The sequence below is a fragment of the Brachionichthys hirsutus genome, unplaced genomic scaffold (assembly GCF_040956055.1).
Source record: "Brachionichthys hirsutus isolate HB-005 unplaced genomic scaffold, CSIRO-AGI_Bhir_v1 contig_700, whole genome shotgun sequence".
NCBI lineage: Eukaryota > Metazoa > Chordata > Actinopteri > Lophiiformes > Brachionichthyidae > Brachionichthys > Brachionichthys hirsutus.
This window is the reverse complement of record NW_027180374.1, coordinates 150,239-165,250: the sequence shown is the minus strand read 5'-3', so window position 1 is coordinate 165,250 and position 15,012 is coordinate 150,239. Positions and strand designations below refer to the sequence as shown.

The following is a 15,012-nucleotide window of genomic DNA, read 5'->3' as shown; positions in this document are numbered from 1 at the left end:
TTTCGTCGGTAGAGAAAACGAGACTGCGACGAGCTCGCGATTTGTCCGAATCTGAGTCGTGATCATCCGGTCGTGCCCGTGGGTGGATTTCCTTCCCGGGTTGCGTTAGCTTTCTGTTTGGACGATCATTTCCGCTCTTTTGGGGTTTTCCATTTTTGGTTCGTCGTCTTTGTGAAGGAAAGGCGCCTCAGATTGGGGGTTTGGCCGCTTCTTGTTTGGCCGTACCAGAGACTGAATGTATTTTTCCTGGCTAAACTAGCATTAGCACGTCACGGCCGGGGGGTGGATTCCTGTCGCTTCGGCCCTCTGGAAGTAAATCTAAGTCACGGAGGATGTTGTGGAATAATGTCAAGCACAGGAAGGAGACCTAAAAGGAGGGCGCTTACGGGGGGAGAAATGTCAGTGGATAAGTACCAGCTGGACGATAAATAGAGGCGTCAAGCTAGCTAAGCGGAGCTAGCCGGTTAGCTAAACTGGGCAGGGAAGTTGAGCCACATTGCTAACTCAACAGATGTATTATCGGACCAAGGGTCGCCTCAAACGACGGAGTTATTGATAGATATTCACGAGGAGGAGGAGAGTTTATTTGTTTTAAATGCGGTGTATAGGAAGTTACGAATTGCTGTTGGGTTTTTTTGTTTTTACAAAAATGTACTCGTTTACGATGAGCTAGTGTTTCGGGGCTTGTTGTAAACAAAGGCTCCCGAGCTCCGCGCTGCAGTTGACGCCATTGCCTTTCCCGACACAGCGAAACCGACTGCTGGGAATGGATCTGAAAACGGCCGTTTTTAACGCCGCCAGGGACGGCAAGCTCCGTCTGCTCCAGAAGCTGCTGGAGAACAAAGATGGACGCGACGTCACCAAGTTGATGGGCGAGAAGACCAACGGGGCCACCCCGCTGCTGATGGCCTCCCGGTACGGCCACCTGGACCTGGTGGAGTACCTGCTGGAGTGCTGCAGCGCCTCTGTGGAGGTCGGTGGCTCGGTGAACTTCGACGGGGAGACCATCGAGGGGGCCCCCCCTCTCTGGGCCGCCTCGGCGGCGGGTCATCTGAAGGTGGTTCAGTCCCTGCTGGGCCACGGGGCCGCCGTCAACAGCACGACGCTGACCAACTCCACCCCCCTGAGGGCGGCCTGCTTCGACGGGCACCTGGACATCGTTAGGTACCTGGTGGAGCACAGAGCCGACCTGGAGGTGGCCAACAGGCACGGGCACACGTGTCTCATGATCTCCTGCTACAAGGGCCACAAGGACATCGCGCAGTTCCTGCTCGAGAGGGGCGCCGACGTGAACAGGAAAAGTGTGAAAGGTGAGAATCCGCAACAGCCAAACGGTGACCCCCCCCCCCCCCCCGGGGGGTGGGCAAGGTCATTTAGGGCCACATCAGCATGATGGCTGCCCTCAAAGGGCCGGTTGTAACGGTGGCGCAGTGTGAATGTAACTAAATGTAGTGTAACATAAATGTAACTAGTCTTTAACATGCTGCTACCCCCCCCCCCCCCCCCCCCAGCCTCTGTTGGCACCAAGATGACTTAAAACGTTCCGGGCGGACCTTGATGACATTTTCAGGAAATGTTGGGAACAGGTGACGATCCAGAAGAGATCAATCAACAACCAAATTTATTTGAGTAAATGATAGTAGATGATAAATAAAAATATCATCCAACACAAGTTATGACATTACCTTTGTTCAAAACTCTTTTGTCATAGTTGAGAGGGGAAGAACTGCAGAACAGCCAACAATTGAGAGAGCTGCTAAGAACGGATGTAGCATTTTACAAAAACAAATGTCGGCACACAGCTCTCGCGGGCCGCAAAAAATGACATGGCGGGCCACATTTGGCCCCCGGGCCTTGAGTTTGACACATATGGGTCGACCTCTTATTGATCTAAGTCTAAAGGTTATTTGTGGCGTTTATTGTCGCCTTGCAGATGAAGCTGATTCATTAATTTTTTTTTTAAACTTGCGTCTAGAATCCACTTTTAGATTAATTTGCGGCTGATGCGTCTTTAATTTAAAAAAATATACAGGACTAAGCAAAGACGCTTCTGTCCTATGAGAGAGCAGGAAGTGCTGACAAACGGGCTCGACTGCAGCAGGTGTGATGATCTCGTAAGCACTATTACGCACCCGTTCTTATCTGGGCTGTGTTTTCCTTAAGAGCTGAACAAATAGGAATGAGGTATGATACTCACTATGACGCAGTGAAGGTCCAAAGGCGTAAGCAGATATAAAAAATAATAATTAAAGTCATGGTGAAGCCGTCACATCTGCCTGAACTGTTAAAAAAAAAAAGTCGTGATCTGCTGTCTTGCTTTTGATAAAATATTTATTAATGAGTGGCCTCAAATCCCAGGTGTGTAGTATTTAATCTCTAAATAATCTGGTGGTGTTTGCTAGAGGTTGACCAATGGATGGACATTCCAAAGCCAACAAAAGAAGCGGTTTAGAGCAGGAGGGAAAAAGTCTAAAGATAATGCCTCTTTTACAATAGCCCCCCCACAGAAACACAAACGTGTACACGGCAGCTAAAGCAGTAAAAGTCAGATCATTCAATCAAATCTTGAACTGATGCACTATTAGTCAGCAGTTTTTTGTGGGGTCCGTTATTCTCAAATGTTATAATTTCAATTGAAGAGCGGACTGGTGGAGACTGAATCCGTGCAGTGACTTCTAAAAAGACAAAGGATTGTCTACAGAACCATCTTTAATTTCATCTGTTCCCCGCAAGGCTAGAAATGTGAAGGGCAAAGCGACTGGTGGCAGAAGGTCCTCTCCCGCTGTAAATAGAAATAAATTAAAACTTAAATGCGGATACTTTAGTGAATTTCCATTATTATATTATTTCTACCCCAAAATCCTGCGCTTTGGACTTTTAAAAGTACGTCTAGATTCTCTTCGTAAGCAGTTTCAAAGGCTAATCCTTATTGGAAAGGATTACATAAATTCCTAGACTAACTTGTTTTGTGAGTGAAAGTGAATTTACTACTCAAACAAAGCAAAATGCATTTCTTAAAACTATTGATTTAAGTTCAGCACTTAACCATAGCAGAAACCGAATTTGTTCTGCACGTGTTGGAAAATATGATCCTACAAATTAAGGACTTTTGGTTTGGCTAAAATTTGAACGCAATATTATTGATCCCCTCAGAAAGAAAAGAAAATCAGCTCTGGTGGCATCTGGTATCCACTGTGACGAATTTACCACATGTTGAGTAAATGTTTTAACACTGCAGAGGAGCAAACGGTATTCATTATCTAAAAACCAACTATTGAACATGTTAAAGAAACATATCCATACTGCCACAGTCTCGTATAGCATCATATGCTTTCAGGTTCAGTCCTCCATTGATGCACGAGGTATACTTGCTAGAAAAGATGTCAGTGGTGACAGAGACGGGCTGTTAAAGACTCCTAATTTCAGAATCCTAGCATTTAGCGGTGCTTTATTTCAGGTCTCGTAACTTGAGCAAACGCATTAATAGCGGATTTGATGAATGCTCTGCAGGTTAAAGTTGTCAAAATGATCAGAGACGTTTCTGCTCGGTTTTCGTATGAACTGAACTTAAGAGGGAATCTCTCACCCTGAATTTAGTTTCATTGCTGGCAAATATGTGCAGGGTTCTTGGAGATCCACTTTTAAAACGTCCTCTGTAAAGATTCTGCAACTCCTATTCAATCTCACACAGCAATTGTAATTTTAATTTGACGTTGTATTTAAATGTCAAAAGAAAAGGCCGTAATTTCCAAGCCGAGCAAACTGGCTTGCTTTTTCATCCTCCTTGTGCCAAGAACATTTATTCTTTCATTTCAAATTGCCCAAATGTAGATCATGTATTCAGGGCTGTGAATTCCTTTTGGGAGGAGATAATATTTTATGGAGAATTCATGGGAAAGTGTATTTATGTAGCTGTCGCTGACCTGGAAAGCGTCTACCGTGCTGCGACTATAGCTGGCGTGACCTCTGCTGCACCTGACTGCCTAATCCTGGGGTGGAAGTGAGCGTGTAAGAACTTGATGGCAGCATCCGCACCAACCCTAATCTTGGTGTCATCTGATCTGCAGCCATTTTTAAATGTACTACAAGAGGAAGGACAGGGTGGTGTGTGTGTGAACAGCTGGCTGGAGCTCGATGTAGAAGCGAATGTTACTTTTAACGAGTTTATCGTTATCTATGGTATTAGTCGGTAGTTGTGCTAATAGTAACGCGAACTTGAGTTTCTAATGCCCCGCCCTCTGTTCGCAGGCAACACGGCGCTTCACGACTGCGCAGAGTCGGGCAGTCTGGAGATCATGCGGATGCTGCTGCAGTTTGGCGCGTCCATGGAGCAGGACGGCTATGGCATGACGCCCCTGCTGTCCGCCAGCGTCACGGGCCACACCAACATCGTCGATGACCTCACAATGCGCCACCAGGTGAGGGTACAAAGAGTAGTTGGACATCAGGGATTTGTGGGTCATTATTGGGCTTTTATACGAGTAAGGTGATGCGTCTTCACATCTCTAGACTGGTCGCCTGGAACGCGTTGATGCTCTGGAGCTCCTGGGAGCCACGTTTGTGGACAAGAAGAGGGATCTGCTTGGAGCTTTGAAATACTGGAAGAGAGCCATGGACCTCAGGCACATGGACAGTAGCAACATTGTCCATAAACCGGAACCCAAGCAGCTGGTCATGGCGTACGACTATGCCAGGGAGGTGAGTGTTCATTTTAGCCCGTTTCCTCCGGGTGAGGGTGAATCTGTAGGTTTTATTACTGCACATTTGCTCTATTTTGGTAGACGCAGCTCATACTTAATGTTCCTGATCATTCATGTATTGAACAGGATGCTTGACCTGTGAGGTTCTAGTCTTCACTTTAGAGATGTGGCTTGAGACTTTGGCCTTTCTTTAAAAAAAGATACAAAAATCTATTTTGAGAAGAAATAAATGTTCATTCTGGATTAAAATTTACTGGTGGAATTATTGCTGCAGTCCATTATCAGATTTTGAACTTCTTTTTAATCCTCTTCCAAGGTAACAAACGGAGAAGAACTGGATGGGCTGATATCCGACCCAGATGAAATGCGCATGCAGGCGCTCCTCATTCGTGAGAGAATCCTGGGCCCGCAGCATCCGGACACTTCTTACTACATCCGTTACAGAGGTGCTGTCTATGCGGACTCGGGGAACTTTGAGCGCTGTATCAATCTGTGGAAATATGCTTTGGACATGCAGCAGAGAAACCTGGACCCCCTCAGCCCCATGACGGCTTCAAGTCTGCTGTCGTTCGCTGAGCTCTTCACCTTCATGCTGCAGGACAGGGCCAAGGGCCTTCTGGGGACATCGGTGTCATTTGAGGATTTGATGGGGATCCTTTCCAAAAGTGTGTTGGAAATCGAGAGGGCTGTTACACAAAGCGGGCCGATGCCTCCGGACCCTGCCCAGCTCAGCAAGGCCCTGTCGATCATTCTGCACCTCATTTGTCTTTTAGAGAAGGTGCCGTGTACTGCAGAGCAGGACCACTTCAAGAAGGAAACCATCTATAGGTGGGTTCCGCATAATCGTTGTGTAGCAACAAGACGTCTGGAAGTAACACATCTTGGTACTGTATTGGTTTTACTGCGGTTGACCACTCCTCTCCATGGCCTTCAGGTTCCTGAAGCTCCAGCCGTGTGGTAAGAACGGCTACAGTCCTCTACACCTAGCGGTCGACCGCAACACCACCTGCGTGGGCCGCTACCCCGTCTGCAAGTTCCCCTCGCTCACAGTTGCTTCCATCCTTCTTGAGTGTGGGGCAGATGTGAACAGCCGCGATGAAGATGATAACAGGTTTGTATTGTGTTTGTCTTGTTGATTAGGGGGTGTGGCGGTTCACGTGGATGTACCGGATCGGTTTGGTTGTGCGTGTTCGGTTCGGTCCACTTGGTACCGTTTCGGTTATATTATCCTCTTTTTTTCTCGTTGAATTTATTGCTGGTGCGATCTAAGCGCTCCGTGCGGAACTAAAGTCCTGGGTGAGTTTCCGCACGGACGCCTCTGAGTGTCGGACGCTGTTGACTGGGGGAGGCGCGCTAGTAGCTCGCAGGTGTGAGCTACTAGCCTTTTTCTGCTTTTTTTGTACTGAAAATTAACTAAACGGGCCAGAAATTACATTTTATTGTAGCGTTACACAACTACTGTTGATTTAAAAACGAAAAGGCTTATAACATCTCATCTTTTCCAATCCACCAGCCCTCTTCACATCGCTGCATCCAACGGCCACCCAGACATCATGAACTTGCTGATTTCATGCGGGGCTCATTTTGACGGCACCAATGCCTTCAAGCAAACGGCCTGTGACCTCCTGGATGAGAAGGAACTGTCCAGGAATGTCATCCAGCCCATAAACCACACCACTCTGCAGTGCCTAGCTGCCAGGGTCATCATCAAGCACAGCCTCGACTACAGGGGAAACATCCCTGAGAAACTAGAGGCCTTTGTCCTGCTCCACAGATAATGTTAAACAAGATGGAGGAACAGATCGTTGCGCTCCGGGGTTCACTGCCTGATCCATGACGCGCTTTAGGAGCTGGAAGACGAGATTCTCTGTTTAGATTATTAAAATACAAACGTTTTGGAGCCTTTGAACATGAGGATTCAAGGCGACGAATGTTCACCCAGGAGAAACGGAAAGGCTAGCCGATTAAATTGAAGTCGCCGTTTTCATCCTGGAGCCACGAATCTTAACCGTTCCCCGCCCGGTCTGTGGGGGGTGAAGAGTTAATTGCAACATGGTCAAACACAGTCGTACCTCTGAATGAACTGAGCAAGGGGTTTGTGTGTTTTTGCATTAGAAAGTATTTCTTTTTTTTTTTTTGCATCTTCTACTGTGCTATTTATTGAATGAAACTTGAGAGATTTTTCTCCATGCTGGCTCCGCCTCCCGCCTCAACTTGGCCTGCTTCTTTCTTGTAAAAGTCAGGATTGAGGCATTTCTACATATGCTGGGACTTCAGGTTATTTTTTTTTGTTTGTCCCATCACTGTTGCCAACAGTCATGGGCCCTTAGTCATCATTAGGTCACACTTTATTATTTTTTTTTTTACTTTGACTGCACATTTAATTATCCTCATGCAAATCTGGATATCTGCCAAGTGGCGTGGGTTTGAGTCCCATTTGTCCTTCCCACTTCAGCACATAACAGAGCTTTACAGGAACGGTTCATATCTGCAAACACCATAAGTGCTTTATTCTTCCTATGCACAGGCTATGCTGTTGGAAAGAGAGACTGTTGTATTCTTGTCTGTGCAATATCCCTCAAACTGTTTCTTTTCTTTTTTTTTTTTTTTTACATCTTTATTTACCTCATTGCTACGGTTTCATTCAGTGTCCCTTCACTTCTCTCAGAGGTCAGGGGAAATCCTTGGTTGTTTTAAGAAGTGGATGAATTGGAGCGGATGTTTGTATGTATGAAAGCGGGTGAGTCCCACACGGTGTGTCTTGTGTATGGTGTGTGTCTCCCCCCCCCCCCAAGCTTATGGCGATGGAGGGCAAGACTTTGATCACGTGACACTAGATATCACAGGGGCCAAACGTATACACAGATACCCTTAACAGTCATGGTCCAAAAGCAAGATCTAACCGTCCCCAACATTGACCCCACTGTGCATGTGCAGCAGCAGCAGCGTATCAACTAGCCAAGTCATTGCAGAAATGCCAGATTCCAGCTGGGGGGGGGGCAGTTCTGCTCTTTATACAACCATTGTCGATTTGTACGGGGAAGCCACTTTGACATACAGAATCGCAAAGCTTGTGAATTGTTGTTTGCACATTAGCTTTAGATGTGTGGGTTGAGAGTTTAAAAAAAAAAAGGGCTTCATAATTTATGATTTCATATTGTAGTCTTTTAAAACCTGACAGTTCAACTCGATGGATGAATGAATCTGCACTTTACTACAGCAGAGTCTGAGATACGATATGGCATTAGTCAAGTTCATGTCTTAATAACCAGTTTGACAATAAACCTATGTTGCACACGTCTCTTGGTCCAAATGTCTGTTAACCCCCCTCCCTCTTGTGTTATTTGGTACTTTCTGTTGGCAGAAAGGTTTTCAAATGTTATATATTCTATAGGCAGATATCTCGGCTGATAAACGGGGCCCAGGGACCGGTTATTGTTGACTCCTCCGTTGTCTCTAAGTGTAATATTAACCATGTTGCGTTCCTGAATTACAGCACCATTCCACACTGGCCTCGTTGGGGCCCCCCGGCGACTTGGATGCCAAGTTCGTGGTGGAACAAAACTATCGGCCTGTATTTGTTGTTGGTTGCACGACTTCCTTGAATGCAGTGATTTAACAGGTTGCTCATATTGTTCAGTCGATTTGAGGTTGTCCCAAATAAGAACATGCTGAGTCATGGCTTGCTTGCATTTATCTGTTGCTGGAAGCAATAAAAGAGCAATGCTTTGCTCGGAAGAGGAAAAGGTTCAGCGGCTGACGGTGTCGGCGTGTTTTAACTCAGACCAGGAACTGTCCGGATAAATGCGATCCATATATCTCGGTTTTATTCTGTATACTGAACCTGGTCTGAAATTACTCATCCTCATAGATTAGTTGTGATTGTCTTTTTTTTCTCCACTCTATTGAAGATAGTGAAAGGCTGGAAGAACTGTCATTTAGAAACTTAATGATGACAGAGAAGTCAAGTACAGCATTGAATGCAACAAATTGAAATGCGAATCTGAATTTGATATCCGAGAGTCTGGCCACCTGTTTCCACAGCAGCGAGAACAGTCTATCCCAGAATGTCACTCCTATTTGAATGCTCTATGATTAGTCATTGCCAAGACGTCACAAAGCGGCAGCGGGGAATTTCTAAAGGAGTCGTCATCGCTGCGAGCATGTGTGTCGAGCGGCTCGGGGAGAACAGAGCAGGTTTGGTTGGGTGTTTTTGTTTTTGTTGAAGTGTCATAGAAACCCATATAATCTATTTTGGTATTTGCTTCTGAGGACTACAGCATGCGCAAGAAAGTCTAAGGCTTCGTTCCAAAAGGAAAGAAATGGGACTACGAGTCTCTGCGTTCCCAGAGAGGTTGCTGAACCAGTTGGAAACAAACAAAGGAATGGAAAGATGGGGTTTACTCACCGGCCTGCTCTGAGGTGTGTCTTTGAGCTTTGCTCTGTCATGACCTCCTACAATTAGCGCAGATTTGTGACGTGAGCAAGAATACCGGTACATGCTGATTTATTTGTACCTAGTGTGACGAGCAGCATAACAATGGGAACTTTTGACGTCATTTATACCCCCTCAAGTACCCAAGCACGGTCTCAGTCGTGTTACATTCACCAGCTGGAACGCTGGTATGCCTCTTGGGGTGTTTCTAGGTGTCGGTGGTTGGTATCAAGGCGAGACCTGTCGGAGCACATGGTAAAATGTGCAGCCCTACTTTAAACCAGCTCTAGAGGTTCACGATGTCACAAGCCCTGTGTTAAACTAGGCGTCGTCCTAATGAGGGGAAAAATTAACAAGGCTGCCACAAGAGAGAAAAGAGCGGAGCTGCCTCGAGCTCCGCGACTCACAATCAAGGTGACTCCGTGTTACCGGCAGGTTCCCTGCCTCGGGGAGCTCTGATGGCAGGAAGCGGGATCTGGTCCAACGACCCAGTCTCAAAGAGGATCCTCATCCTGTCAATAAATACTCTGTCTCTGTCCTAAGTTTGTGGAAGAGGGCATTTGAATACATCATTTTGTTTAAATAAAAATGGTGTCAATGTTGATAGAAGTAAGGTCAAGAAAGAGTTGATCAAATGTTTAGGTAGAACCAGACGTCTGTTTAAATTCTGGATCTCTTTTTCACACTTTAGCATCACATTGCTTTTTTTCTCACAACCCAACAATATTAGGCTTATAAGAAATACCCAGACAGACAATTTATGAGAAACTGTTGTTATTATGCCGATCTGCACCTAGATCCAGCTCATAATTTGGATCACTATATATATATATACCCGATATAAATATATATATACATTGGGTCATGGTGGATAACTGCGACATGCTACTGCCATCAACATGAATAAAGCAGATTCATTGCCAAATGGATTTGATGAATGTGTTTCAGTGTTCAGGAATAACCCTGTGTTGGGTTATAACACTGACGTCATTAAATGAAGTTAAATGCCTTCAGGATTTTAATCTCAAACATGAACTGAATTTTTACTTGGTGTGTTGAAAGGTCATTGTTTTCTCATCCTGATTGACTGAAGGCAAAGGGGAGAATTATAACAGAAGGTCAGACAAAGGCAACGACTATAATGTCTGTGGATCGATAAAACCTCAAGACAATGCTGGACATAAGAATTGCTCGCTTGCTGTATTGTGCACCAGGCTTCACATTACGGCACATTTTGTGCCCTCTCGGCGGGTCTATTAGCTCAGCCTACTTCTGTCCTTTCTATATTTAGGCAGAAGAATGCTCTGTTGGCAAACTGTCCCACATTAAACATGTCCTCCCAGCTGTGAGTAGTACCTGTCGGTGAATTCACCAGACACGTCCCCTGTCCCTGTGCTTCTGTCTGTCTGTGGGCACTGACGTTTTGCTGCTATGCTACAGACAGTCGGAATAAAGCAGAGAACATTCCCCTGAGCAGCAGCACGGCAGGACATTTATGAATGAGAGATAAGACCTGGGTTCTTTTTTGTGTGTTTTTCAATCTCGACTGATTAAGTTCAGTCTGCGTTATTTGACAAACATTAAAAAAAAAAGCTGCTCATTATTAAAACCTTCCGATCTAGAACGCATCATCTGCAGTTTCTAAACACTAATTTTCTGCCTGTTTCCACTTCTGCAGCCCAGACAACTAAACTCTAAAAACATTTTACACCCCTTCTTTAAAAAAGAAAAAAGAAAGAAAAGGTTTTTTAACTGTTTCTTTAACATTTGAAAAAAAAATCCACTTTTGAAAATAGACTTTTCTGTGATTAGATGGATGGCTCGGTGAACGTATGATGATTGTCTCAATGCACACTTTTCACAAATGCATAAAAAGAGACAAGCCAGAAGTACAGTAGTACATCTTTTTTTCCCATTTTACATTTATTTATAAAACTAGAGTGAGGGTTATGATCGGTAACTTGCTGATTCAGCTTTATGGGCCATTGGCACAAATGTACAGTTTACTGCTGAGAGGACTTTGACCTGTTTCACCACGATGTCAGAATTATTGGCTAATCAAGCGGATTTCAGCAAAGAATAAAAAAGTTAGAATGTACACCATACCAGAGTTTGAGTTAGTGACAAATTATTTTCCATAATAGTGGAAACCTATTTATTTGTCATCTAGAGAGAACTAATTACCTTTCACAAAGAAATAAAATGAATGCCATGGCTCTGGATCTGCCTGATCTCAGCGACATATTGTGGCAGCACCGTGTTTCTCCTCCTCTCTGTTATATTATTGAACTGTGACCAAATACATGTTGCACATATTGCCTCCCAGATTGGATTATAACCTGGATCCAATAGTGGTGGAACATTGTGATCCCATTCCTCGGGTATATTTTTCAAGATTTTTTGAATTCCAAAAACGTTGATGCATTGCTGCTTCCTTTTAACCTGAAGACCTAGACATACAGCTTTTTAGTGATTTCTAAGACACTGGTGTGAACGCCTGCAGAAGAACTCATTGCATTTTTTTGAACACTTTCCCCATCTCTAATTCCTTTTGATCCTTACGATAAATCTATCAGCCTTGGGACTGACCAGAGCACTGATTAGAGGAGCACCTGCTGAATGTAAAATAAGAAGGCGATGACTGAGAAAGTGCGGTTTGAAAAACGGGACCGATTACATAAGAGACCCTGTGGCTAAAATAGATGGGAAGAGTATGAACATGGGGATCACTGGGGACTAAATGTGATACCGGTCTGGACTGGACACCTCGGTCTCTGCCTTGCTCCTTCTTCTGCCTCACAAACACACCGTTTATCCTTCGTGTTTAACCTAGGGGCTGCTAATGTGTGTGTGTGTGTGTGTGTGTGTGTATGAGAGAGAGAGAGCAAGAGCGAGAGATTGGTGCTCTCCAGGCAAACTGGTACCAAACTATTCACTTTGAGTCTGCTGTCAAAGCAACACTCATATAAATAGAAGGACACACACACACACACACACACACACACAAACACACGCACGCACACACGCTGACACATGATGACAACAAATATATAAATTAAAAACCAGCACATGCAACCAGCACAAACACACACAAGACAGATCCTCTAAATGTGGACGCGACAGTAACTTGAGCTAATAAGCAGGATCACTGAGGATAAATACACTAAATTTCCAGCTCACACTGTTTCTCATGCTCTGCGTTTGTCACTGTGAATTCTTCTTCTTCCAACACATTTGGAGGAATTAATTTCAAGTGAGATTAAGTTTTTTGTTTTTTTATGCCTTTATTTTTCTCACTCCAAATAAAATTTGGACAACAGCAGTTCCTCTTGATCCGTCGAAACGTTTAGCTGAGTCCACACTTGTTGCCAACGCCAAGCCATCTGCCACAAAGCAACGCTGACTCATGTTGACTCGCCTACGCTCTCTCGACAATCCAGAATCCTCCCTTTTCCTTTTATATCTCATCGCCATGCATTTTGCCTCTACATCGCTCTGTCTCTTGATTTCGCTCCCTGCCTTCCTTTGTTTTTTTGCCTGTTTGATGAGCCATCTCACACAAGCAGCATCTTCTTGAACCATTCACAATAATCATGTCCTCTGGATGAGCACCACAGTGACATTTACACTGCTGAGACCTTTTGTACTTTAGGAGCTGGAAAGTGCGTCCAACCTGCTGCACTTTGGTGGTTTGGGAGTTCAAGGCCCGACATCCAACCTGTTCTTACCCGAGGTCCAAATGATGGTACCTGGAAATGTCTCAGCAAAGTGCCGCCATAGACTTAAAGCGAGTCGTAAGTGGTGCAAGGTCATGTATATTTGGAAATATATCCATTTCATTGTTGCATGTTGGAGCAATGTATTCTTTCTGTAAAGAGGACCTGCTCATTAATCAACACACACACACACACACACACACACACACACCCTGTGAACCCTGAGTGGCATGCCTGCAATCAAGCCCTCTCAAAGCCCCACATGTTATCTGTAACATTAGCACTCTCTCTCTCTCTCTCTCTGCACGCACACACACAGAGAGAGAACATGAAATTGCCTGTGATTGGTTACAGAGCTGCATGGCAGAACACTACAGTTTGCATGACGTACCTTTTTTTTTTTTTTTTACTGCTCTTTCTATCAAATTTCCTTCAGGATTAATGAAATGCCTTTGATTTGATTTGGTTTGATTTGAACACCCAGGCTCCATTCTTTCATTCTCTTTCTTCCAGTTGTTACAAAGCTGCTCGTGGGACACTTCAGAGTATCAGGTGAAAGATGACAATACATAATTTTACTCTCACATTTTTTATGCTCAAGACCTCGGACATTTTGGGATGCCAAATATGTTGCTTTCTCGTCTACATTGGTGCAGGGTGACTTGGGGACACTTGGGTTCCTCCTTGTTTCTATGCATAAATGTTATTCTTTAACATTTTAGAAACAACATTTAAAAAACTATGGGCTGGTAACTTTTTGGATTACCTTGCAGGTGCTGTTTTTTTTAAATTCTTCCATCCTGTCCAATGAAAACCACATAGTCTATCTCAAAAAGTGGTGATTTTAAATTTGATTATTTTTTTTGTTCTTCTGATAAACTGAAGATCTCAAGTAATATTTCGAGCTCTGGGAAGATGGGTTTGGTCATAAAGGTTGACTATACCGCAGAAAGAAATGCTATTATCGCTGACATGGTAATTTCCTTGTCCCTTTTGTTCCAAAGGATAAAACATCCCCACCCCTTTCACTTGGCCATTTTGACAGCAACGTCATGTCTCTCCAGTGTGTGATTTTTAAATAGCATGCCAGCATTCCACAAGCAAGAGGCGTGACATACAACACAGCAACGTCTGCCTTTTGTGTGACGTTACACACATTCTCGCCTGTGTTTTGTTATTTCAACTTGGACTAAAAGGTAGATTCAGTGAGGAGCTGGCATCACAGAGATCAACAGAGAGCCGGGGTACGAGCGTGAAGCACAACAGGATAAGAAATTAGTCTGATCACTTCCCCGCTTCCTTCACAAGCTCTACCATACACTGTTCAAGTACTTCACTGATATGCACAAATACACACACACCAATGGCTGTGCATGAAATTGCCTATCTGAGCCTTAGGCCCAATATGTGCAAGACAAAGTAAAATCCTATTACTTTTTAACACCATATAAAATTACAACACTAGTCAGGTGTCAGAACAAATAGCGTGGGCTCTCAGTGGGTGTGCATTTCTGTGTCTCTTTACAGGAATACACTTTTGTCTGTGGATGTTGTTTCTGTGCATTTGTCCAAATAGTTAATCCTTGTAAAAGCAGGCATGCCAGCTAAAAAAAAGAAAAACAGCCCCTTTTAGAAACGGGTCGATATACAAGCTGGACAGAAGGGCTTTCACATGTCAGAAGTCACCTGAGGTGTAAGAGTCCGAATGCAACCCAGGACTCTACCACTGGAACCACAGCAATAAACACAGAGGCTGACGCCATAAATAAGGACGTCGAGGCGGGGGAGAAGCTCCGAGTTCCTTCACCCATGAAACTGTCCTCCCACTTCTCAGGGTTAATGACTCATAACATTACCAAATAGTTACTCTTAAGATGAAGTCAAAGTCTGTCTCTTCACCTTTCCTCTTGTATCCAAAAGCCATATTAAATAGTTGTTTGCTAATATATATATATATATAAACTGTGATAATGTTACTTGTACTTTAATAGAATGCCAGAATACTTCACCCACTGCTGTTGCATTGCTGTTTGACCTGAGCGGTAACATCTGGGCTGTCAGACTTCCAGTCTGGAAGAACGTGAGAACCTTATGACATTAAGTTGTTTTTGTGCCCAGATATGCTCGGTCTGGATTTCTTCTATTTTATATCAGCATATTT

General features: G+C 44.3%; 1 protein-coding gene across 1 annotated transcript; it reads left to right on the top strand.

Moving 5' to 3' along the window:
* The first annotated feature begins 766 nt into the window (after nt 1-766).
* On the top strand, nt 767-7,994 carry LOC137914199 (protein fem-1 homolog C-like). The gene is made up of 6 exons (XM_068757804.1): nt 767-1,310; nt 4,249-4,418; nt 4,510-4,698; nt 5,017-5,528; nt 5,635-5,811; nt 6,214-7,994. The coding sequence occupies exons 1-6, from the start codon at nt 767-769 to the stop codon at nt 6,476-6,478; spliced, it is 1,857 nt and encodes a 618-aa protein (XP_068613905.1). The 3' UTR covers nt 6,479-7,994.
* The last annotated feature ends 7,018 nt before the right edge of the window (nt 7,995-15,012 follow it).

Bases quoted from the DNA above. Each gene is read 5' to 3' on its own strand.
- LOC137914199 (XM_068757804.1), top strand. From the start codon at position 767: ATGGATCTGAAAACGGCCGTTTTTAACGCCGCCAGGGACGGCAAGCTC. The intron at 4,699-5,016 runs GTGAGTGTTCAT...TCCTCTTCCAAG, and splicing joins CGTACGACTATGCCAGGGAG to GTAACAAACGGAGAAGAACT. The intron at 5,529-5,634 runs GTGGGTTCCGCA...CATGGCCTTCAG, and splicing joins AAGAAGGAAACCATCTATAG to GTTCCTGAAGCTCCAGCCGT.